The sequence below is a fragment of the Triturus cristatus genome, chromosome 4_1 (assembly GCF_964204655.1).
Source record: "Triturus cristatus chromosome 4_1, aTriCri1.1, whole genome shotgun sequence".
In the NCBI taxonomy this organism is placed as follows: Eukaryota; Metazoa; Chordata; class Amphibia; order Caudata; family Salamandridae; genus Triturus; species Triturus cristatus.
The window spans coordinates 551,452,063-551,477,978 of record NC_140585.1 but is presented as its reverse complement, the minus strand read 5'-3'; the positions used below and the strand labels follow the sequence as shown (position 1 = coordinate 551,477,978).

The 25,916-nt window shown below is 45.8% G+C and overlaps 1 protein-coding gene across 1 annotated transcript in view; it reads right to left on the bottom strand.

Annotated features, from left to right (window-relative positions):
* Nucleotides 1-25,916, bottom strand: part of DHTKD1 (dehydrogenase E1 and transketolase domain containing 1) — a 1,328,309-nt gene that overhangs the window by 627,704 nt on the left and 674,689 nt on the right. The window contains exon 10 of the mRNA XM_085652869.1: nt 14,941-15,080. Coding sequence (XP_085508995.1) covers nt 14,941-15,080 — 140 coding nt within the window. The remainder of the gene's footprint in view (nt 1-14,940; nt 15,081-25,916) is intronic.

Here is a 25,916-nt window from a genome sequence, read left to right as displayed (position 1 = left end):
CTCCATGACCAGGCAAGTCAACAACGTCTCCTCGGCATGCTTCAACATCCTACGCATGCTACGGAAGATCTTCTGGTGGATCCCCACCGAGACCAGGAAGACCGTCACCCAGGCCCTCGTCACCAGCCGACTGGACTACGGCAACGCCCTCTATGCCGGTACCACCGCCAAGCTCCAGAAGAGACTCCAGCGGATCCAGAACGCCTCAGCCAGACTCATCCTCGACATCCCACGAACCAGCCACATCTCCAGACATCTGAGAGACCTTCACTGGCTCCCCGTCAACAAAAGAATCACCTTCCGCCTCCTCACCCACGCACACAAAGCCCTACACGACCAAGGCCCGAGCTACCTCAACAGCCGAGTCAACTTCTACGCTCCCAAACGCCACCTCCGATCAGCCAACCACGCCCTCGCCGCCGTACCCCGCATCCGAAAAGCGACTACAGGAGGAAGGTCCTTCTCCTACCTGGCCGCCAAGACCTGGAACTCCCTCCCGACCGACCTGCGCCTGACCCAAGACCACCTCTCCTTCAGGAAGAAGCTGAAGACCTGGCTGTTCGAGCAGTAGCGGCTTCCCCCCCCCCCCCCCCCCCCCCCCCCCAGCGCCTTGAGACCCTACGGGTATGTAGCGCGCTTTACAAGTGTCACTGATTGATTGATTGAAATCTTGTAAATGAGTTGTGGGGATTTTGCAGAAATACAATAAAGAGAATAATCAAACAAGCATGTGTAGCAGTAAGTTATGCTGAAAGAGAGGAGGCATACAGAGGATGGAAAGGAGGGAAAGTTACATTTGAAGGACAGAAGAGCAAGCATTTGCAATGCAATAGGTCTCGCATTTGCGAAAATATGAACTATTGGCATTGTAAATGACAATGCCTTTTATTTATGTGTTTTGCAAACCTGCAAGAGGTGCCTAAACACACACTTTGTACATATAGTCTTTGCTTAGGAGAAGCTGGGCTGGCAGTAACTGCACCTCTTTTACTGCCAGCCTTGCTTCTCATAAGCAAGGACTTTAAGTTTAAACACTATTTAAAACCGGCTGCTTCTAGGAAACGTGGCACTACAAGCAACCTCAAAGTACTCAAAGTCTAACAGATAAAGGCTGAGGTCAGTCCTACGCGGTTTTCAAACCACTCTCAGACATACTCCACATCTGACAGATGAAATGCTGGCTCGGCTTGTGGGGTTTCAAACCACTCAGCATCCGACAGATGAAATGCTGGCTCTGCCTGTGCAGTTTCAAACCACTCTCAGACATACTCCGCATCTGACAGATGAAATGCTGGCTCGGCTCGTGCTGTTTCAAACCTGTCAACAGCAGATACGGCAGAAATCTATACTATGCCGCAGGTGCATAAGCCTGCAGAACTATAGTACCGTGCAACTTGGTTAATCAGTAACCTCGTGTACATCATTGAAATACTATTTACAATGCTGCTAGGGGAAGGCACAGGCGATCTTCCTCGCGACACGCCGGGTCACGTGCAGGAGGGGTTCAAAACAAATTTCCACACAGGTCACGTCGTGATTCTTAGAAGCATGTGCACAGGACTGTAATAAGAGCATTAAACACAATAAAAGCGGGCACAAGGGTGACATCCTCTGGACTGTGTATGTATAGTACATGACAATGCCTTTTATTTATGTGTTTTGCAAAGCTGCAAGAGGTGCGTAAAAACACTTTGTACATATAGTCGTTGCTTAGGAGAAGCTAGGCTTGCAGTAACTACACCTCTTTTACTGCCAGCCAAAGTGGTATTACTCACCATTCCCGGGAATACGGCTTCCGGCCACTTGTGATGAGGGCCTTAGTGGCCGAAATCACATACAAATAATTTCAGCAAAAGTTTTTGCCACAAAACAAGGTTTTGTTAAGTTCAGAAAACCAAATTTGCTAATCTTTGCAAATTTTACAAGCACAGAAAACTTCTTAAGCAAAAATGTTAAGTTCATGCGCCCTCAATACAAATTCACCACACACTCTGGTCAGCCTCTGCACATGTGAACAGAACGTATTTCTCCAAGGTACCGAAAGTACCTCTACCACAGCGCTCTTCCTGTTCCACTTGCTTTTAAGCATACTTATATTCATTAATTTCCCCCACACATGTGCTAAGGCTGGCAAGTGGTTAAACTCATTCAACTCGTCAGACTCTACGCTGTGCCAACTTCATCTGAGGAGACTGCTCCTCTGCTCCTAATGCTTCCACAGATGCATAAAGGGCATCTCTCCACAGTCGTGTTGCAGGTTACCAGGAAAGAGACTTAAGCAGTGGCAAGAGCATAGGTCCAGGAAGGTCACTTGAAGGTTACCACCTACTTCTAGCTCACCACCAGGGTACACATGAAGACGCTGTAGGCCTCCTATAAAGATGACTTTGCAACTACTGGGTGCAGATGCTTCTCTTTTCTTACAGTCCTGGACACACCTCTTGGGCACAAATCTTTTTCATTGCCTTGAAATATAAGCTGCACTTCTTTGATGTCAGCCAGAGATTTCCCCAAGCACCACCACAAAGAAGGGAAGCACCTGTTTTTTTTTTTTGCCCAGTGCTCCCACGTTTCAGGGTCCCAGGCTGCCTCTGCAAATTGTATTTGAATATCACAAAAGCAGGGCTTCTTCACTTTTGAGATATGAAATATTGCCAATGAGGCAGCCACTGGCTGCTGTACTATGCTGCAGGTGTCTAGACAAGTTTCTCGGACAGGGTTTCTATTGCAGACACATCTCTGCATTAACCAATAAGGCAAATTCACGAGTTGACCGAAAACCAAACAAACCTCATCTGTTCAAGCAGAGACCTTTTAAAGCATGGGCAAAGTGAGCAATTTCCCGGGGTCCCACCTCCCAAGGGCCCCACTAGGAAAGCGACCTCTTCCTACTATGTCTATTTCACTATGTAAACCACTCTCCCCGCTGTCTGTCTGCACCTCGTCCTCTGTTGCTCTCTCCCCAGTGTCATCTAAGGATTCTCGTGGTCCCGGGCAACACATATTTCAACAATTTTTGGGTGACCCAGTTATGAAAGTTTACCATATATATCAATATAGTTTTGTATTACACAGGCATGGATGAGCAGATAATGCGTTATACAAATCAATGTTTGGAACAGGGACCCCCAAACTCCTTAAGATGACACTGTGTTCATAAAAAAAATATAGAAAATATGAAATGAAGGTTTGCTATAATTATCATATTGAGTGCACACTGATGTAAAATGACGGTCCCACTGTAAAGTGTAAGACTCAAGCCGACATCAGTCCCCTGAGATATTCCAAGTCATGCTTCACACTTGAACACAAACTTTGTGTGATTCTAGGCAATCACGTTTTGTCTCTGTCCCTGAAACATTTGTAGGGTACATATGCTAAACCCAAATGTTCAATGCGCTATTGGTGCTATCCCTGTTAGATGAAACTCCTCCCAGTCGTATCCTGGGGTCTGTACTCCTAGCTCAAGTGGACCCCACACAGACCATACTCGGGGTAATCTGCTCCTGCATCAATGAAATGTTCGTTATAAAGCACTGACTGCTCTTTGCAGATGGTGCAGCACTATATCAACACCCTAACACAAATAATTTCTTCCGGTGCCCTGTCTCTGCTCACTTGCTTCTTCACACCCTGAAGAGTCAGTAGAAATGGACAAATGCGAGCCGGGTCCTACAATCAATGATACATATCTAGCGCTTAGAGACTCAGATATGTCTCTCTTCTAGCGTTCCTGGGCGTTGTGGAGCATGAAAAGGCAGTCTTGGCGTGCCACAGCAAGACACCAGCTGTCATTTCAATTATACACCGCAAGCCGTGGCCACAACGGCGCTCAAGCGCTTTGAGGCGGCTGCTACTGCTGTGAGAGGTACACGCATCTATGCATCTATCTAAGTGGCACACAAGTTGGGAACCGTTTCTACACCTGCCCGTCACCTATCCTCCTTTGGTTTTGTTTTTACTCACGAAATTTCCAGTCCTGTTTCATGCTTGAGATATAGTAGTCAGGGGCGCGCTCCAAATCTTGCAAGTTCCCCAGCGAGCGCACCTCCAGCCAGCGTGCGTGTTTGGACACCGATGTGGGAAGCAGCGCCGCAGCGTGCACATCTCTTGTCCTCAAACAGCGAGCGCACCTCCGGCCAGCGTGTGTATTTGGACACCGGTGTGGGAAGCAGCGCCGTACGCGTGCACATCTCCTGTCCCCCTTCCAAACAAAAACCGACGACAATAGATCTCGCCAAGGTGAGCAACGCATGTGCTGAGTCGCTAGGCGAGACCTAAAAAAAGGAGGGGTGACTAATAGAAGTTTTAATTAAAGGTCAGTTTTTAATGCTGGAATTAAGGAAAATAGAGAATATTTTTGAGACAGAATGCAGTATGAGGGTGCAAGAATATAGAAAGAAATAACCTTATTAACTTGTGAAGATTTTGCTATATTAGGTATTTTGATAGGTACTAGAATAAGGTAAACCATATTTCTGCTGCTAGGTTACTGCTAAACCACCGATCCAGCCAGGTCAGTTGATCAGCTCATGGGTTGAAAGGGAAAAATAATGGCTGGACGCATATGTTGGAAAGTATCAAGTGCTTTAGGCTGCACCCAGATGAAGCAGTAATTTCCAGATCACAGCAGTGTGAAAATATATGGGAAATGGTTTACACATTGAAAATTTAATTCTGCACATGCTGGAGTGGATATCTTCTGGTATTTATCCTCAAGTTTTGGCTCAGTTTGTGTATTAAGCTTTTCATAATGCTCTAATTACGTGATTATTAGAGAAAGATATGTTGGAACTTCCGGGTTACATTGGATTTACTCCTGTATCAGGGCCATTCTAGACACGTGATAACAGTTTTATAATATTAACTAGAAAGAAAGTAATTTAGAACTGGAATATGTTCAGGAACAGTTAGATCATGGACAAAATTTATAAAGCACAAATCAATATACTGGGATAATTTTGCACTATGCCTCTAGTCCCATGCTCTGTATGCCCGAACTGCATGAATGTGCAATTCTGATTTTTGGTCAACACACTAATCCCAAGTGCACGCTTTGACCTAGACTCAGTCTTTGACGATAAGTTGTGGACCTTGCCCTGAACTGGAAGGGACGTAGCAAGTGCATCTTCATAGTGGCAAAGGATTACCATTACTGTCTAAGGTTTCATGCGTGGAGCATACCAAGTTAAGTTAATTATAGTGGCAGGTCCATTCAGCAAACGTTCTGCTACTCACAATGAACCCCACAATCCTGAATGCCGACATCCTGTAACTTCTACATGTGCAAGTGTGCTAGGATTGATAGTGTGCTGTGCACAAGTTACACAGACCTTCGGGTTCCATTTTGGAAGCCCACAGGTTGAACCAGAGTACAAGATAGAGGAGAGGTTGCTTTCCCTAGACAGCATATGTGTATGGCTGGCATTTCCTTGATTGGGGGGGAGGGGGACACCAGTAGCTATTGTGAAGAACGAGGAGACAGGATTTATTTAGAAGTGTCAGGTCCCTCCTTGTTATGTTAGGCTGTAAATGAGCCCAAGAACCATCAGTGTTCGTCTTTGTGATCTTGCCTAGCCAGGAGGTGGTTGTGAGCAGAGTAGTCACCGACTACAAGGCAGCCAATGATTGGATTCCCACTTAAAGCCAACTCCCCAGTGGTGAGAAGATAATGCCTGGAGTCCAGTTTGAAGAAGGAATTACTGCACTGTCATGGTTGCCAGGTTGTGAGCAAGTGAAGGCAGCTCCAATCGTGCAGAAGGAGTGGATTGCGGAAGGAACAGCAGTACTGCCAGACCAGGCATTGCGATCTTTGTCATTTATACCTGTCATAGTTACCACAGCACCTGAACCTGTGTGCCCAAGTAGTAGGCCCAAGCAAAGCCAGGACAAGTACCTGCTGGTGGCATGTGGGCCCCACAAGTTGACTGCTTGACCACAGCACTACCAAAGAATGCTGTTGGGTAGGGACCAGACCTGAAGATCAAGTGATCTGAGAGGTTCTCATGGAATGGCCTCATGAAGAATCGAGGTATTTACCTCCACTGTATGCCGAAACAAAAAGTGCCAGGCAACTGCTGTACCAAAGAACAATCACCTGCGTGTGTGTTGTAGTCACTCTCAAGAAGGAGCAAAACGTGCTCAGTAGAGTGCCAGAGTGAGCAATGTCTTGAGCAGAGCTCTACCACCAGCCGCCCGGAAGAGGGCCACCAACAGAAGCTTCCACTCGACTCCCTAGACATTCTGAGCAACATGCTGCATGGCTAGCTGCCTCAAGTCTCCCTTGAAGACTGCTATGTAGTGCCTGGAATCTCCATGCTACAGGTGAGATCACACTGCCACAGCAGGGCAGAAAGCAGCTCAGCGCTGCTCCTATGAACTGGTTGTGAGATTAATAGGGCCTGAGCAAGACAGACTGAGTGCTAAGACCAAATGGGAGAGGGGAGCACAAGCTGCACACATAGGCAGTACTTTAAACTCTGAATTTTGGGGGTGGCTTACTAAGGACAGGTGAAGGGGGTAGCTGAAATAACCAGAAAACGCACTTGGAAACAGAGTCACACCAATAAATAAGGTATCCTTGTATTATTGTATGTGCAGTATAATTCCATGTTTTCTGTGCGATAAAGAACATTCTTTTATATAAAAGAAGCATTGGGATAGACATTGATCTTATTGCACTGCTGTGGGGGGATGGGGGAGAGGGTATTGTTTACTGAGCCTGAGTAAACCACACTAACCTCCCTGAAGACTGTGACTGCTTGCCCTCGCTACTACTGAACGGCAAGTGAGGGAATGAGATGCACTTGGCCCCACTGCAGAGCCACATAGTAGGACAGACCCCAGGACAGCAGTGGCAAAAGGCCTCCACCTTCACTGTTGTGGCCCAGTAGCCCCTGCCTGTCCTGTATCCTCCTGAACGGGGTCCGACAATTAGTGGCAAGCAGTGGGATACCCTATAAAGGCCAGCTTCAAGCCACTACAGCTGTACAATAGGTCACAACTTATTACCTTAAAACCTACACACCAAGAATATCACATACAAGGTTGACAAGAGTAGAGATTGACAACCTCTAACAGATAAGCAAAGGAGTAGTTGGAAGACTCTATCTCAGCTGGGAGGAAGGTATACTGCTTAGTGAGCTGGTGAATCCTGGGCCGGGAACTAGCAAGAGGCTACTGGTTCCACTAGTGAGCAGGAATCTTCTGTTGTCACTGGCCCACAAAGTGCCCTTGAGGGGACACTAGGGCATTAAAAAAACAGGATACGTTGGCTCCCCTGTTCTAATCACCAGGCATTCAAAGAGACAGAGCGGTTCTGTAGAACCTGTCCTCCTTGCCAGTTGCATGGTAAGTCAGGGGGTAAAACCATGGCATTGTTTGTGCCTCTACCCTTTGTAGGTGTTCCATTTGAGCAGGTGGGAATAGACATTTGTGGTACATTTGACCCACCTTCAGCATCAAGCAATAAGTACATCTTGGTTGTGGTGGACCATGCCACCAGGCAGCGGGAGGCAGTGTCCCCGTAGAGCATCACTGAAAAAGTGGTAGCTCGGGCACTCCTAGGGATCTTTTCTAGGGCTGAATTTCTAAAACCAGTAATATCTGATCATGGTACAGATGTCATCTTGTCGTACATGAGAGAGATGTGGGAGCAAGCTGATGTAACGTAACACTTCTCCACGGTGTACCATCCACAAACCATGGGTTAGTTCAGCAGTTCACTAAAACCGTAACAAGCATGATGGGAAGTCTGACAGAATACCTCAGGAGGAAATAGGATATTCTCCTGCCATGTCTCATATTTGCCTACCATGTGAATCTACAGAATGGAATCAGATTTAGCACCTTTGGACTTCTGTTTGGACACCATTTGCGGGGACCACGCACTTTGATCAGAGCAGGGTAGGAAGGAAACACAAATTACTACAGAAGGAGGTGACTCACTATGTGACTGGCCTCAGGAGGTTATATCGCAATATATGAATGAGGGAGGGAAAGGAAAACTTTCAGGATACCCAAGCAATGATGGAGGAATGGTTTAACGATCAAGAGGTGCTAATGCTGAAGCCGATTTGTCTCAGAGCTTTGAAAGATAAATGGTGTGGTCCCTACAAAGTAGTGCAGAAGGTATCTTATGTGAACTACTTGGAGGACACAGTTGCCACATGGGAACCCAGACAAGTGTTCTATGTGTACCGATTTAAAACTTACCTTTGGAGACTTTATGCAGTGAACATCAATGTCATGTTGGAGTTAGTCAAGCCTCATCCAGACTCGGTTCATAGTGCCAGTGAGGATGGCACTGTAGAAGGGAAAAACGTAGCCCCCAAGTTAATTCCTGATCAGCAGAGAGAGTGTAAGGATGTACTGGGGAGGTTTGTCAACCTCTTGTAACTGACTCCAGGGTTAATATCAGTATGTGTCCATGAGATAGGGACAGGAAATAATCTTGCAGTTAACAGCAAGACTTATCGCATGTTTGACCGAGTCTAGGATTACATCAAGGCAGATGCGACCAAGATGTTGGACTTGGAGTTGAATGAGCACTCAAGTAGCCCAGTGTTGCTGGTGCCCATGCACAGTTTGACAGACTTGCAGTTCTATGTGCACTACTGTTGCCTCAAACAAGTCACTAAGAAGGATGTACATACAGTCCCCAAAGCTGATAAGCTTGATCTGACCAGCAGTTACTGGCAGATCCCTTTAGCACTTAAGGAGAAAACTGCATTTTGTACAGCAGACAGAATATTGCAGTTCAGGGTAATGCTCTTTGGGATGCTTCTACTACTTTTCAACACCTTGTGAACCATGTTCTTGTAGGGTTGGAAGAGTTCTGTCTGACCTACCTGTATGACATTGCCAGGTTCAGAAATTCTTGAGAAGTCCACCTGAGGCACCTTGAACAGGTATTGAACAGGTTACAGAGGGCAAAACTAACCATTAAGGCAACAAAGTACGAAGTGAGGTAGTCCAGTGTAGTCCACCTTGGACGTCACATGGCAAACAGGAAGATTAGCCTGTTAAATGAAAAAAGTTCTCTTTTTTGGCCCACTACTCAGACAGGCGTGAGAGTGTTTTTTGGGCTCATTGGTTACTTGCGTTTTTAGGGCTCACTGGTTACTACAGAATCTTTGTAGCTAACTATAGGGCCATAGTGGTCACGTTGACTGCATGATCATCCAAGAAACAGCACAGGACATGAAAATGTGAGAAGACATTTGTGGAACTCCAGACAGCACTAAGCAATGCACCTGTACTAAAAAGCACACAATCACAGACCAGTCCTTTTTAGTGTAGACTGATGCTTCAGATACCGGAGTTGAAGCAGTACTGAATGAACTCGATGACAGAGGGAGAGAGTCCACAGAGTCTTTATTATCCAGAGGTTGTTACCCAGAGAGCAGAGCTTTGCGGCCATTGAAAAACCATGTCTTGCCATAGTATAGTCTTTGTAAATGTTCAACTCGTATTTGTTTGGTACTACATTTATGGTATAGACAGATCACAAACCATTCAAGTGGTTGATGCCAATGAAGGGTGTGTTAAGCTGCCAAGTAGTTAGATACTACTTGGCAGTAGGGTAACCGCTGACATGGGAATCTCCCATGCATGAGGTACATCTGAATCCCACGCATGCCCGAAATGCATGTACCTGCGATTCTGGTTTTGATTTTTGATAATATCATACATTACTTCTGTGTGTGCGCCTGGAACCTGGTCAGTTTTTCGACAGTGATAGGTTCTGGATCTTGTCCTGCACCAGGAGGAGCGCACCCTCTTGTTAATGAGGACTACCAGGCCTGCTGCAGGTTTCATGCATGGAGCCTGGTGTGGCAGGAGTATACCATGTGTGGTGAATAACAATGACAGGCCTTTTTCCCCACTCATCTAAAGTTCTGCTGCTTAAACTGAACTCAGAATCCGGATTGCCACATCCTGTCATTGTAGAGGATTGTGTGTGCTAGGATTGATAGTGTGCCGTGCACAGGTAATACAGAGTTCCATTTTGGAAACTCACAGCCTGAACTAGAGCACAAGATGGAGGAGAGGCTGCTTTTTTCATACATCTTATGTGTATTGCTGGCATCTCGTAGATGGGAAGGAGGAATACCAGAGGCTACAGTGTGGACAGGAGGCAGGCTTCTCTAGACGTGCCAGAGCCCTTCCTGATACATTGGGCTGTAAATGACTCTGACTGCAGCTTCCATTAGGTAGAAGGCAGGGGGTGCATGGAGAGGCCTTTGGTATCTGTCAGGTAAAGGTGTCCTTTGAAGGGGCACATATTCTTGCCTCTCTTCTTGATCTATGTGAGGAGGGGGTGAAAATAACTGGGTGCATCCTGATCACACTTCTTTGTACTTTTGTGGTGGGTACTCCACTTGAAGACTGTCCTGCTGGGCGGAGCATCATTGCAGACAAAGGCCAAGTTTGGAAGGTGGCCTGACCAGGACACGTTAAAGGGGAACCAATACAAATTGGTTTCATGGAAGCAGAGCTGGAATACACATTGTGAAGAATTGGATTCTTGGTTGGCTGCGGTGTGAGGCCTGACAAAGAAAAAGCCACAATCCCCTGCAGGGCGAACCAGAAAAAGTCACTAAATTAACCTGTTCTTAACCCTGGGTAGTTTGGCACAAAAAGCAGTAAGGCTTAACCTTAGAGGCAATATATAAAGTATTTATGCAGCACACAAACAGTAATAAAATGAAAGCACAACACAAAAAAAACCCAAACCAATTTAGAAACAATAGAGTACATTTTAATAAACTATTTGACACCAAACTAACAAAAATCCAATCAGTAGAACCAGAGTTACACATTTTTAAAATGTAAGGTTCGAAATAGCACCTAAAAGATCAAAGCGTCAACCATTGACATCTAGTCACTCGAGATTGGGTCAAAGTCAAAAGTTAAGGCCGACCGCGATAGAGCGTGGTTCAGAAACAAGAAGTGGATTGAACACAGTCAGTGCAGTGCTTACGTTCGGACTAAGAAAAAGTTCTGAAGAAAAATGTCTGAAAAGGTAAAGTTCAGCGGGGTAAGGTTGCAGGAGGTGTCCGAGGAGGGAGGTGTCTGAGGAGGGAGAGTTGTCGTCGGATGGTCTTGGGTCAAAGCAGTTGTGAAGATTTCTATGTAAGGACTTAGTCTCAGAAATGGAAGTCAAATAACTCCAGTGAGATGAGGCAGAAAGCTGTAGCCAAAGACAGTTCCACAAGGTCACATATCCTGTTGACGAAGGACTGCTGAAATGGATTTGCTGCTGAAGAGTAGAATGTAGTGGGAGAAGCTGCGCAGTCATCTGACCTGCAATACACCTCGAATGGATAGGCAAGCAGGTTGGTTCAGGTCTCCTCCTGGTTCTCAGAACACTTTATGGGCAAATATTGCTAAGCACTCAGTTTTGGAAAATAGCCATTTGGGCATCTTTATTACCACAACCATCGGCCCAGGACTGCTCTTAGGGGGTTCAGGACCCACTCAGGCTGGGTACAGGTGTGCACTGAAAATGGTGGGAGACAGTTATGTCTTCAACAGGAGGCCAGCAAACTAGCCTTTGGAGTCCCTTCTGGTAGTCCTACGTGCAGGTGCATATGTAGGGCTCAATAGCAGGGCTGCCTGGCCTCAGAGGGTTCAAGGCAGGCTCCATGCAACAAAGCAGTCCTTCTGGGTATAGAAGCAGTCTGGCAGAGATAGTACATGAGGTCACTACAGCAGGCAGTCCTCTGACAGTCCTTCCTCATGTCCAGTAGTGAACTCAAGAGTGGGTCTGAAGGTACTATTTTTATACCCTGGCACCCAATTTCTGGAAGGTGGTAGAAGCTTTGGGAAAGGTTATTTTAAGTGCATGGAATTTCCTGACTCCCCTGCCCTGGAACCTAGCTGGCAGCAGTGACAATACAGGGTTGGTAAGCCCTTTGTATGGAAGCAGAGCAGAAGCTATTCAGTTATAAGTGGGGCTGTGCTCAGCTCCGCACCCCCATCCTGAAAGCAGATGTCCCATTCAGGCACACCTAATCCCGCTATTGTGTGACTGTCTGAGAGGAATTCACAAAGTCTGTCAGTTACACCTACTCGTGAGACCCAGGCCAGACTACAGGCTCAAAAGGGCTAAGGGCAGGAAAATGGCAACTTTCTACAAGTGGCATTTTCAAAACTGAAATGAAAATTCTGACTTTACCAATAAAGAGGGGTTATCATTACAATTTTATAGGTTCCAAATTAGGGAATTACAGCTTATTAAATGTAATAAGGAATCCCCAATTTTATCCTATGGGTGGGGTAGGCCTCAAATCAGTGGAAATAAATTGGGAGATTTTCACTACCACGACATGTAAAACTTAAAAGTACTTGTGCAACCTTTTAATTACACAGTACCCTGCCCTATGGACTACCTAGGGTCTACCTTAAGGCTAACTTATATATAACAAAAGGAGGGGGGGAGGGGTGGCCTAGGAACAAGTCCGACAGGACGTGTGCCTATGAGCTCCCGGTCGGCCTACCGCTAATATCCTTCATCGATCCTGAAATCTGGAGCTGATAGTTATCCCTGACCTCCAGATTGTGCCCCGCAACTAGTGGTGCGCCTGTGGTGCGACGGCCCCCGGGTGACGCGGCTGCAAGGAGGCGCTGCTGGAGGGTTCTTGCTGGGTCCAGACCAAGGGGGCCTACTGTGATGCAGCAGTCATGTGAAGGCACGGCCGAGCCTGGAGATCTGTTGGTGTCTGCGACAGCTAGAATAGCCCATGGTGCGCAGCTGATCGATTGTTAGCGCGGATCCCCCCTCCTTCCTGGTGGTGCGGTCGGCGCAGCTAGCTCGGGGGGTAAACTCCAGCGAGTGGTGGCTCCTGGGGGTGGCCTTTCCTTTGGGCCTGCTTTCCTTTCCCCCCCCCCCCCCTCCTTTACCGGGAGCGTCTGCTGAGTCACGGGGGGATCACGGTGGGGGTCTGCGGGTTGGGGGTTGAGGTGGGACATGCCTTGAGCCCTAGCCTGACCATAATATGAACATTGAAAGAGGCCTTGAGTTGGGTCCCCCGCGGACCAATCGAGCCTGGTGCGGTCGGAACTGGTCAATTTGGGTGTGATCTGTTGCCAGCATGGCCGCAGCGGTGAGAAGAGGAGCCTCGCCTTTTCCTTGAGGAGGTACTGTGCACTGAGCTTGCAGTATGGACAGGTGCCTGAGCTTGTTTGTGGGGTCGTGGAGCTGCAGTAGCCCTATCTGAGCAGAGCGGGTGTGCTATCCGAACCTCTCTGGTCAAGGAAGTTGTACAAGACATTTGCGAAGGGGCCCATTCTGCTGAGCAGTAGGTTTGAGACCGGCTGAGTTTTGAGATATGGCGTAAATATGCGTCTCATGCACACACAGGACTGAAGCTCGTAATTAAGTTGGGCTCACCCTGGGGAGGAGTATAGCTCGAACAGGTTAACCCTGGCCTGGAGCCGATCCTTGTGGAACAGGATCTGTGAATTTTGGGCCTGTTGAACGGAAAGTGGCCTGCACAGATAGGGTGCGAGCTGGGCACCGGTAACAGGAACGGGCCTCGAGTGACACATTAGTGGGGCAGAGAGAGTGGGGCCACTTGACCACGCCCGGGGTGGCCTCAATTGCACAGCAAAATGGGCAAAGATAAATCTGCCGGAGCAGGGGCATTGAACACAATCACTCAATACACTACGCCGCGCCACCCACCGCAGCGCATAACGCGACAAACTGCCAGCACTGATGAGGAGGATGAGTCAGAGCCGGTGCTATACAGGGATCCCAAAAGGTGTTGGAGGCCCGGATCGATACTGTCTCTATTAATGTCAATCTCCTATGGGCTGACCTCCGCAAGTTGGCATACAAGGCCACAGCGGTGGAAGAGGATGTATCGGGCCTCAAGGGAGAAGTGGTGGCCCTAAAAAAGCATGTGTCACAATTATTCTCCCTGGAGCACCGCGCGGAAGATGCGGAGGGCCGGGTCCGGCGCAGCAATATTCACATCTTGGGCTCCCCAAAAAGGGTGGTCGGTAGGTCAGTAGAAGGGTTTCTGGAACAGTGGATCAGGGCCCTGTTGTGTCCGGAGAGTTTATCAGATGTATTTGTCATCGAAAGGGCACACAGGGCATTGGTGCCACCTCTTCCCCCTGGGGCTCCTCCGCTGGCATTCATAGCTAAAATCCTGAACTTCTTTTCCACCTGCTCCACTGTGGTTCTCTACCTCTGCCTAACTTGCTTTGCACTAGATCCTTCACCTAATTTTTCCTGAAAATGAATTCATATTTTCTAAACTTTTAACTCCATATCTACAGCATTTGTGAAAACAGATCTCCTTTGTTTTGCTTTTCTGTAACTATTCATCTAGCCATTGGTGTTTTAACATCTCAACTATTGTTCCTCTTTGTGTGTTTGTCTTCTTAAATATATGGGAACTGCATTCCAGAACACTCAAACTTTTATTTGTCTTTTTTTCTCTCGCACTATTAAGCACATATATGCCCGTTTCACACAGATTTGATAGTCAACGAGTTCACTCTGACCCTCCGCACCCAATTCTACACCCTGTTCTTCTATGTATTGGTTCCTGTTCCTCCATGTACTTCTTTGCGTTTTCTGTAATTTATAAGCAGTCTTATTAATCCATGTAACGAGCTCCCTGCTCATATCAGAAATGCACAAACTGTAATCCACCTTTAAAATATTGTTGACAGAACACTTCCTAGCTAACCAATCTTGACTATGTGAATGTAAGCTGTATTATTTTACTTCCATGATTTAAAAAAAATTATATTTTATTATTATTCATTTTGAAGCACTATATGTGTTATAAAAATACAGTAAATACTGAATAAAAAATGTAAGTCTCTATCTGAAATATATCTTAGCATGAATAGGACAAAATCACAGAAAATGTTTCCGGTCAGCATGACAAAATGAATAATTACAAAAAGGTTTGGTACCTCTAAGAAGCCTTTCTGCTCAGGTGCTATATGATTCAAAGGAACATATGTGTCGTTGGTCTCTTGACAAACCACCATAGCATGCCTTTGACTGAAGGTCCCACGTCCAACATCCTGCCCACTTATTCGAACATTAAACCCTAGATGGGAAATAGGTACAAAAGATTAGTATTGATTCACTCAACAATGCATTGCTGTAATTCATAATCCATCACATAAGATTTGACTATACGATTTGACTTTCACTTCAGCACACTGCAGTAGCTACTGGGGATAGGTGCACTGCTGTGTTCCTTGACATTGCTTTACACTTTCAAAATTCTAAATGCAAGACTTTATTTACTTGTTTACTCACAATGCATCACTTAAATCAAATCACACAACTTGTCCATCTGCAGTACTAACTTTCCCTTCAACATTAACTACGATGTACTATTCAATAATTAACGTGTTACTCCTGGCTCTAGCTTTTACTCATTGTGCAGAAAAGTCCTCTAAAGTGGTTCTATAGTTGTTTAACAGAGCCTCCCAATACCGCACACATACAGGGGTAAACCATATGAGAACACATTCCTTAACCATGTTCGTTTTTGGAGCCTACCTATTATCCAGGATTGAAACATGCTTCAGTAGAGCTTAATGACTACCTATATAATGTTCCAGACTTGTTTTCGTTCCTAATCACGTTCTGTTTTTTCCATCTTTTAATGTAGTCTTCCTTATGCTGATAACTCGGGTCATAATGCTTTGACTTTAAGCCATTAGGATCATGGGCAATTTCAGCCACTAACCTTCTTAAGACTTGCATCTCTTTTTAAATGGTGCATGCTTTTGCGCAAAGCGCTATCAACCACACAAGGTCCTTTCTGAACAAGTCTAGCATGCGCTTAGAATAAGGGCAGCAATAACATGCAAAAGACGCTGTATTTCATCAATTGGGAGAGGAGCCAAGAAGCAAGTAGGGACGCTTACTAACCAGCTGGGGGACCACGTACCATTTTGGCCAGGAATGTACACCATCCAGGTGGCCTCCCACTAATATGTGGATGTGCCCCTTCCTGGTCCAACAAAGATCATGCAAATAACCTCAGAAATTATGAGAGTACGTTGTCCCAATAGCTTATTCAGCTGGATTCAATTGTTTCAAGGAAGTTGTGAAAAATTGAGCTGCAGATGTTTAAAGTACCAGAAAACAATCACACTCTTGCAGAAGAGGGTCTATTGAACCTTCAGGTCCTTTTCATTTGTAGCAGAGTTCTGAAGCTTCTGTCATACTTTGGGATTCAGACAAGCTGTGCGATCTTGTTATTTTATGAAGTTGACAACCCCACTCCTAAGCAATTGTCAAATGGCAGTCTTAGTTTGTGTTGGCGACTCCCTGGGACTGAACAGGAAGAATACAGGCTAGCTACACCTCTGGACAGCTTCTCAAAACAAGAGGGACAGATAAAAGGCAAACAGTGACTTCCATCTCCAACTAAACAACAGCCTGTCGTGTTGGGATCCAGGTCTCCTGCCCATGCAGCAGGTGAACCTGTGACACTTGGTGTTTTAGGTAAAAAAAATGTCAATGACTGGCTGCTCTAAGCTGTAAAATTGAAGTTAAAGACATCCAGGAGTATTGTCCCTTGCAGGTAGAGTGGAGGCTCTTGCGCAGGTAGCTCACTGTTGGACTGTGAATGGGTACAATAAGGGAGACCAGCAGAATATGCCCTTCATGATGCGCCATTGTCAAATCTATCACAGTTCACCTCCAGTCTTATCTGTGCCTGTGATTGATTCTAGCACGGAACCTAACTTCTACTCTGTGACGGAGATTATTGAGAAGTGTTAACTCGCATTCAGGTGAAACTTGTTCCTGAACGCCTTAAATAAGTTAGACACTGCTCTTCTCCTTTAGAACTGGCTTCTGACAAGCTAAATGTGTTCTGCCATTCAGCACTAGTGTGTCAGCGCATTATGTCACCAGCTCCAATGTCTTTTACAGCATCATCAATGTCAGTACAATTGCACCTGACCCCCATCATTCTAGCATAGGTAGGTACATCTCTAGCTGACTAAACCACTACAGGTGTGGTAAAAGCTGGAGAAGTGATCAGTATTGTCATTCTATTTATACCCTAGAATCCTTTCAAGCACTGATGAATGTCCTTACGTGCTTTCAGGCACTTGCATGTGCAGAAACATGTTGCCTGTGTATTGGATGACAGGGGCATTGTACCCAAATAATCCAATATATTGTTTTAACCACATCTATGGCACTTAGCAATAACAGTATTTCCTTTTTTTTTTTTTTTAGGACATATAATAGCATGTCGTCAGCGTAGGCTGAGACGATTAAGTTATATTTAGGGAAGCGAAGCCCCCTGTGCCCGTGATATTCACGCAGTGGCTCAGCGACCACTGCATAAAGTAGAGGGGACAAGGGACAGCCCTGTCTAGTGCCCCGCAATATTTGAACTGGGGTGGAGACCATGTCTCCGGAGCGCACTTGTGCTAGTGGCGAATTATAAAGTACCGATACCAATTCAAGGAAGACCTCTCCGCTTCCATGAGTCGTAATACAGTGAGCATAAAATTCCATTCAATGGAATCGAAGGCTTTCTCAGAGTCTAAAAAACTGCAGCCGCTTTAACCTCTGGTCGGACATGCTGAAGGGCTCCAAACACAGTCCTTAGATTGTATGACAGTGTGCGGCCCGGTATAAAGAAAGCCTGCTCCAGGCCGACCAATAGGGGCAATAATGAAGATAGACGATTAGCTAGTATTCTAGCAAATATTTTTGTGTCAAAATTAATTAATGAGAGTGGCTGATAAGAGGAACATTTCCTGGGGTCTTTATCAGGTTTCAATAATGTAATGATCAGGGCCTCGCGCATGGATGGGGGCATGGTACCGGTTACACCCATCTCTCGAAACAGTGTGATCAGGTGTGGAATTATGATGTCACTGAAATCTTTGTAAAAAGACACCGTTAGCCCATCTTGTCCTGGGGCACTGCCCTCTCGCATGGAATTTAGTGCCAGTCGTATCTCCGTAGCATCAAGAGGGAGCATTAGGAATTCACGGTGCCCATCTGTCAACCACGGCAGCTTTATGAATTCAATGTAATGCAATATATCGTCATCTCCAGGGGCAACCTTAGAACTGTATAGCTCCTGATAGTATCTGCGAAACCGAATGTTAATATCTACCTGCTCTGTGAGGATAGAGCCCTCCTTGTCCAGCAGCTCAGCAATGTCACCAGCCTCTAACCTGCGGCAGGCCAGTGCCGTTAGCACCGAGCCCGGCCTGTCGGCACTCCCATAGATTCTAGCTGTAGCGTATTTTCCCATATGTTTGATTTCGCTATCTGCCTCTTTAAGGTATTCTTCAAAGGTGGTTTTTAGTAGCTCCTGTATCTGTCGGTCGTTCCTAACGGCCATCTCAGCTTCTAGTCTAACCAGTCAGGAGTCTAATAGCGCAAGTCTGCCTCTTATAGAACGAAGTACCCCAGCGTGCTTATTAATAGCAACGCCTCGTATGAAGACTTTAAACGTCTCCCAAACCGTGACAAAGGACAGAACCAACATTAAAAGTGAAAAATTCTGTGATAGAGTCAGTGAGCTCAGATTTAAAAACTGTGTCGAGTAGCGAGTATGGTGGAATTCAACACAAAAAGGGAGGAGGACCCCGCGAGGGCACATTGACCGCTTGTAATATGGGTGAGTGGTCAGAGAAAGACCGGGCCAGTACTGAGCAGTCCTGTATCTTTGTCATTAGCGTCTGTGAGATGAACCAGCAGTCTATGAGAGTGTGGATATCATGGTACGCCGAGTAGTGTGTGAACCCACCCTTCCCGCAAGACCTAGCTCTCCATACATCCACCAATTGCATTTGCAGAGCTATAACAGCAATAGCTTTGGCTGTAGCAGACAGAGGTCTGGGAGGGCCTTTTGAGTGATCAAGCGCTGGATCTAAAACTCAATTAAAATCACCACCCCAAAAATAGCGACAATGAGTTGCAGTCCCTGAGGAGTGCAAATATGGACTGGAAGAACTGTGGGTCATCATAATTTGGGCCGTAAGAGTTAACAATGAGGAAATTCAGCTCTCTACCATAACACCTGGATAGGACCTATCAGCCAGATTGGTTGGTCTCACAGCGTTCTAGTTGGAGCCCTGATTTAGGATTTTCCCATGTCAACACACCCCTGGAATGCGCAGTAAAACCCGCAACATGGAATGTGCCTGTTAGTCTGCTACCTGTGACCAACGCACATCCAGGGAGTAAGTGAGTCTCTTGAAGCAATGCAATATCAACTTCCTTCCTTTTTAGGTACGCTAGTATTTTACGCACCTTCCTATGATCATTTAGGCCCCTGACATTCCATGTCATGAGGCTCAAGCGCTTATTATGTCCCAGTCCTGTGTGGTGCCGTGACATGCAGGGAGTTCTTGCAAGTAGTGTTGCTTGCCTGTGGTACCTAATATGCAGCCCTGCTCACCATGAACACAAAAATACATGTGATCTTCAATAGGATGAATAAAAGAAAACCCCTGACCCCTCCCCGATCCCATGCCTTGCACTCCCCAACTAGGCAGAGGCGATCATCAGCCCTCCCCATCACAAAAGAAACAATGTGATGCTTAAACATACAACAAATGTACAACAATAAACCCCTGTAAATGCGTGTAATGCATTGGGGCAGATGTTACCCAGCAATACTATGCTAGTCCACCACCCCGCCCCGCCACCAAATAGCAATTTTAAAGTTCAGTTGAAAGACTATAGTCTCAGTTAGGAGACAAACAGTGCCTTAATTGTGTGACTTCCCATTACCAGAGCACCGAGCTGGCTCACCCCCACTCATCAGCCTAAGCAGAATAAAGGTAATTTACTAACTTAAAGTACCCTAGTAAGAAATACGCTTAGTAAACAGCTCAATGCAACATCAACGCCCTCAGCTAAGTATCTGAGCGCCTCTCATGATACAATAACAGTTAAAACTCAGAAATAGGAGAGACACAGAAGGGCCCAGTCTCCCCGCTCTCTCATCAATCATTGTCATCAAGGCCACGACTCGCATCATCTGCGTGACTGTTTTAATTTTGACCCTTCCATCACTTGCCAGGCTTCTCCCAGTCTTTGAGAGCCTTCTGAAGAGATTGTGGGTCTGAAAATATCTTGGCTTTCCCGTTGAATAACACTCTGAGTCTCGTCGAGTATAACATTGCGTATTCAATGTTCTGGTCTTGTAGTTTGCGTTTCAGGGGTGCAAATTGTCTCGTGGACTCCTGAACCTTAAAAGTAAAGTCTGGGAACAAAGAGAGAGAGAGAGGACCACTCATACTGAAAATTGCCCAGTTCTCTTGCCCTCCTTAGCACGGCATCCCTGTTGCGGTAATTCAAATGTTTTGCGATAATAGGCCTCGAAGGGGCACTAGGCGGAGGCCTAGGACCTAGCGAGCGATGCACCCGCTCCACGACAAACTTGGGGGAGAAAATATCAGCACCCAGCAGATTTGTGAGCAATTTTTCGACAAAGGTCTCCATGTTGCCCGTCGCGGTAGACTCAGACAGGCTCGTAATGTGCAGATTACTGTGCCTTGATCTGGATTCCAAATCTTCAGCTCTGTCCTGCAAGGCAACCAGGGCTCTCTCCACACGTTTCTGGGCATTGTTTGGGCCTCTTCAGTCTCCGTGATTCGACGTTCAGCCATATCCAAACGTTCTGTATGTTTGTCCACAAGCTCAGACATTCTGTCCATTCTATAGGCCAACGTATCAATTTTAGCATCAATCACCGATAAACCCGGTTGCATGGACGCTATTATCGTTTTGATGTCGCCAATGGGAACCTCTGCTGGGTTTTCGGGCTCCGACATCGTGGATCCCGCAGCGTCTGGACTTCCGCTGCTCAAAGTTGAGCTTTGGCTGCGTCTTGTCTGACTTGCCCATCTCTGCACCCCCAGCCCTCAGGCCAACTTACACCCGTGCCCCAAATCTAGCAATCTATCCTTTCTGGCACAGTGATCTTGCTCCAAGAAAGAACGAGGGTGTGCCAGGCCAAGCCTCTGTAGGATCTACCTACGAAAGTATGGGAATGCCAGCAGCCCTAGGTTTCTATCAAGTAGGGTCACTATATCACCACCATGAAGCAGGAGGGTCCGCCGAGCAGCGTGGGCGGTGCAGAGCAGGCCGAGGTAGGAGCTCCGTGCCCAAGTGGCAGCGACGAGGCGAGCACCATGCACCGGGGGTGCGAATAGGAAAAAAGTACCTGGTAGCAAGAATCTGAGGCCACGGGCGGCGCAGTCGCTAACAGGCCGGTGTCCGAATGACAGGCGGAAGGACATCAGAGCTCACCTTGCTGCTCCAGGTCTCAGATCGTGCGCAAGCTCCCAGCGCACCCCTCCTCTACAATCCTCTACAATCCACACCGTCAGATAGACTCCGGCAGGCAGATGTGCTGAGCAGGACCCCGCTTTCAGCCAAACCTGCACGATGTCTGCACCGGAGCGCTCACTAGGAAGACGCTACTCGCGTCAGCCACGTCGCCAGACCACGCACAGGTGATAGGTGTTTCGGATCGTAGCTCAGGATCTAGCGAGGCAATTTTCCTTCCAGTTACTGCATCCGAGGCACCAAGAAGTGGGCTTTGCCCGCCCAGCACTCCTGTCGGGAAGTACAGTCTGCGAAGCAGCTAATTCTTGCCGGATAGTGTCAGTGGCCGGTGGAGCTCGATCACGGAGCAGCCATCTTTAGGCCAGGCAAGCTCCGCCCCCCAACAGTATTTCCTTTAGGTTTACCCTGAGGTATGTTTAAGATCACTTGGATCCCAGTCTTATCCAGTTATAAGCTTGATCAACAACCCCCTCCCAGGAGAGGTTGAGTTTATCCAGGAAGTATTAGCTTGCCAGGGTGAGGTTACTGATGATTGAATAGGCCACAAAATGGGGGTGAGTCTTCTTCAACCATTGAGGTTGACCTACTAACTTATTCTAGGTCGCAGAGCATGACAAAAGTGTTCATTTCCCCAGCTTCAACCGTACCTGTCGTGTTTTATTGCTTTTGGTATGAGGCGGTGTGGTGGTGGTCCTCTGTTTCTCTCCTTGTTTTAACACGTCTCCAGCTGATTCACACCCTAGGTTTCCTCATCACAAGTAGCTAAACTAAGGAGATTCGAACACTGACCTTACAACTGACACCAAAGGCAGTTCTGTGTTAATTGGGACATCCACCCAAGCAAGGATTACTCTTTTTTTTGTCAAAATTGTTTTTATTAGCATCAAAAAAGAATGACAAACAGAACAGACCATGGCAGTTGCATTATAACTGAGTAGACCAGCAAGCGATGATGGAGACAATAACAGAGTACCGACCCTAAACGATACCCAAAAGAGGCGAGCTTCCCCAATAGTAACATACGCTAATGGAGGGGTACAGTAGAGCTGAAATAGGGAGGGGAAGCAGGCCCCGGAACTACGCCCTGGGGAACTCCAGTGGGCGTCAATCGGGCTCTAACAGTCCGGCGCCGGTCGGGTACTCAAAAAGCGAAGTACAAACAGCCTGCTGACACTGTGCCATGAAACTGCAAATCTGTTTTATAAACACCCCCAACTCCCCACAATCCCTCCCGCCCCACCCGCCCCACCCCATAAATCATAACAAGGATTACTTTTTATTGATACCAGGACTCTGGTGCTCTGTTGATCAAGACAAAGGAACCCCAGTGGAAAATGTGGACATACAGGCACGAGTGGCAACCTTGGTTCCTCTGTAAGGCAGTCCTTCGTCAATGGTCTCTCCAATAAGATGCCAATGGATTGTTACTCAATCTGGTTACTCCAAATCCTTTAAAAATAAGTGAGCCATTAGTGCAAAGTGATGTGTCTTCTAGAAAAGATTAATTTAAGGCAGGGTTAACCTGCCAGATGTCGCGTCCACCTGCAATTTGGTGGTTTTTGATAATTCGGTTTAGTCTGAGTAACAGACAGCTTGGAAAGAATATTTGGATCATTCCGAAAAGATAGTTAAAAAGCAGCATCGTCAATATCTTAATTGTTTGGATGCGTTCCAACAGACAGAGCTTTAAGCAAGACTATTTTTCAAAGTATTATTCTTACCAGCAACTCATTCATGTTCTTTGGGCCCTCGAGTCGGTACCAAGTTGAATGCCCAGGTAACATATTGTGATACTGGACCATGGGCTGCATGATTCCTCTATAGCAGTCTATAGGCCAGATGTATCAAGCTAAATTGCAATCACAAACTTCGAAATTCGCAGAATTTCTGCGTTTGCGATCGCAATTTAGCAATGTAGGAAAGAAAAACCTACTCGCAAAATAAGGAATCGCAAAATTAGTGATTCCCTATTTTGCGCATGCATTTAGAGAATCGCAATTTGCGATTCCCTAAATGCTATTCTAGTAGCCATCGCAAATTGCGATATTGCTGTAAGGAATGGCAAATTACCACCAACTTCAAGTTGGTGGTAATTTGCAATTTCCTCGAAAAAAGCACTTTTTGCTTTTTTCAAAGTGCCATGTGGCACACATACATGCCCTTAGGGCATGTATGTGCGCCACATGTGCACACATGCACATTTCAGGGGTGCAACAGGGTGTCCTTTTGGAACCCTTGCACCCTTGAAATTGCATGTGCAATTTGCAAGTACCTATTGGGTACTTGCAAATTGCACATGCAATTCCCATTCATTCCTAAGGGCCTCTTGGCCCATAGGAATGAATGGGAAGGGATTCCTTAATTGCTAATTGCAATTTGAGATGCGCAATTAAGGAATATTTAGGAATCGCTAACATTATTGCAGTTACTACCTACATAGCATTTTGCGAGTCCTTAATAGAGATTCTCTATAAAACGCTATTAAGGACTCGCAAACTGCTGCAATGATACATCTGTCCCTATAATCGTTGAAGATGTTACTGGGTTCAAAGGTAGGGATTCATTTTTGTTCCAATTGATTTTGAAACTGGAAATAGGTTTACAATGTCCAGTATGTTAGGTAATGACTTTCCCGGGTTATTGAGCAGTAGTAGGATGTTGTCTGCATAAGGCAATATTTTAATTTTACCGGCTGCTACTGTCAATGCATGTAATCGATGCAGAGGTCGTTTTTTATTTGCCAGTAGCTCCAGTTTTAGAAGAAAAAGAGACAACAAAGGTCACCGTTGCTGTGTTCCTCTGGTTATAGCAAACTGGTCCGAGTGGAGGCCACTGGATATGACTATTGCGGAGGAAGTGCAGTTAACTAACCCAATCTTTTGAAGAAAATGTTCTTTAAATCCCGATTTCTGTTGGGTATGAAATATGTAAGTTAATTTGACCCAGTTAAACGTCTTTTAAGCTGTGAAGGATATTGCAATCTTCTTTACTTGGTCTTTCTTTGTCTGGCAAATTATATGATAAAGTAATCTCATGTGGTTAGTAGACGATCTCCTCAGGATGGACCCAAACTGGTTTCTACGCATCAGAAAGGGAATGGGTCTATTTAATCTTGTGGCATATACTTTCACCAGTATTTTTATTACTGTATTGATCAAATCAATAAGCATATAGCTACCGCATTACTGCAGATCCTTGTTGTGCTTTGGGAGAAGAATGATGGAAACCTTGTTGAACTCCTGCCGGAGAATATGTTTGACGGTAAGTATCTTGTGTCACCCACCTCTTTGAAGACCTTACATAAAAGCCCAACTCTTTGATGGGCTTATAAAGAAGCAGAATCTGTACATCTATTTTATAGTATTTAACTGTAAATCATTCTTCCATTGGGGCTTATCTTGCTGGCATGTTTTTAATGGCCTCTTAAACCTCCTCTTCAGTGATAATGCTTTCAAGGGCATTTGCTCATTCTTTGATATGGCAGGGAAGTGGCAGTTGATCAAAGCAGTCTGTTTCAGCTTGCAAAGAATCAGTCTTGCTGTTGGGGGGGGTATAACGTTTTATAGACAGTTGCAAACTTTATGGTGCTATCCACCGGATTGGTAAATAGTCCATTTGAAGTTATTTTGACTGGAATGGATTGATGGGCATCATTCTATTTCAGTTGCTGGGCCAAGAGCCGCCCTGCCTTTTCACCAAATTCATAGAGCTTTTGCTTTATTCCAGCTAATGCCTTCTCTGCAAGAGGTATAAATATGGTATTCAGGTCCAACTTGGCTTGAGACAGGTGACTGAAAATATCTGTAGATGGATTGTGCCTCTCTTCCTCAAATATGAGACAAGTTTGCTGTTTCAGTTGATGGCAGTGTTTCGTGATCTGTTTATGATGAACAGCTGATTCCCTACTAAGTTGGCTAATTTTAGATACCCTAACCTTCTAGCAAAGTGCAGGCTCAGCCAAATTATGAACTGTGGCCAAGGGATTTGCTGAGTTGTAACCAATGGACCACCTACGCATTACTTGAGGATGGTCATTTTGGACAGCGATCAGTTCTTAGAGACTACAGAATTATTAGCAGTATTATATTACAGACACACACAACAATCTACACTTTTTTTATAGGCTTTATGAAAATGAATGTCATAACCCAGTGCAGCTAATGTGTATAGATAGAACCATAAAAATAAACACAACAGTGGGAATTAAATCTATTAATACGAAAAATATTAAAAAGTATTGCCATGGGGGCGGATCTTGGCCCGGAGCAACACAGTGGCTCAGTCAAATAGCTTGGCTGTTCCCGGCCCTTCTGACAAATAGGTTAGGCTTGTAAAAGCCCCCAACTCTAGAGCATACATAGTGGCTAAGGAAGATGTCTCATCCCATTTGATGCCTCAAAACAGCTTGAAGTAGGTAGTGCAGAGTGGTGGATAAATGTGTTGGGTTGCTGACACAATGAAGACATGAAATGGTTGATTCTTCAAGTCTAAAAGCTACATTCAGGATAAAAAAATTACCTGGTATGTGTGTACATATATATGTATGTATGTATGTATGTATGTATGTATATATTTATTATCTACTGGCGGT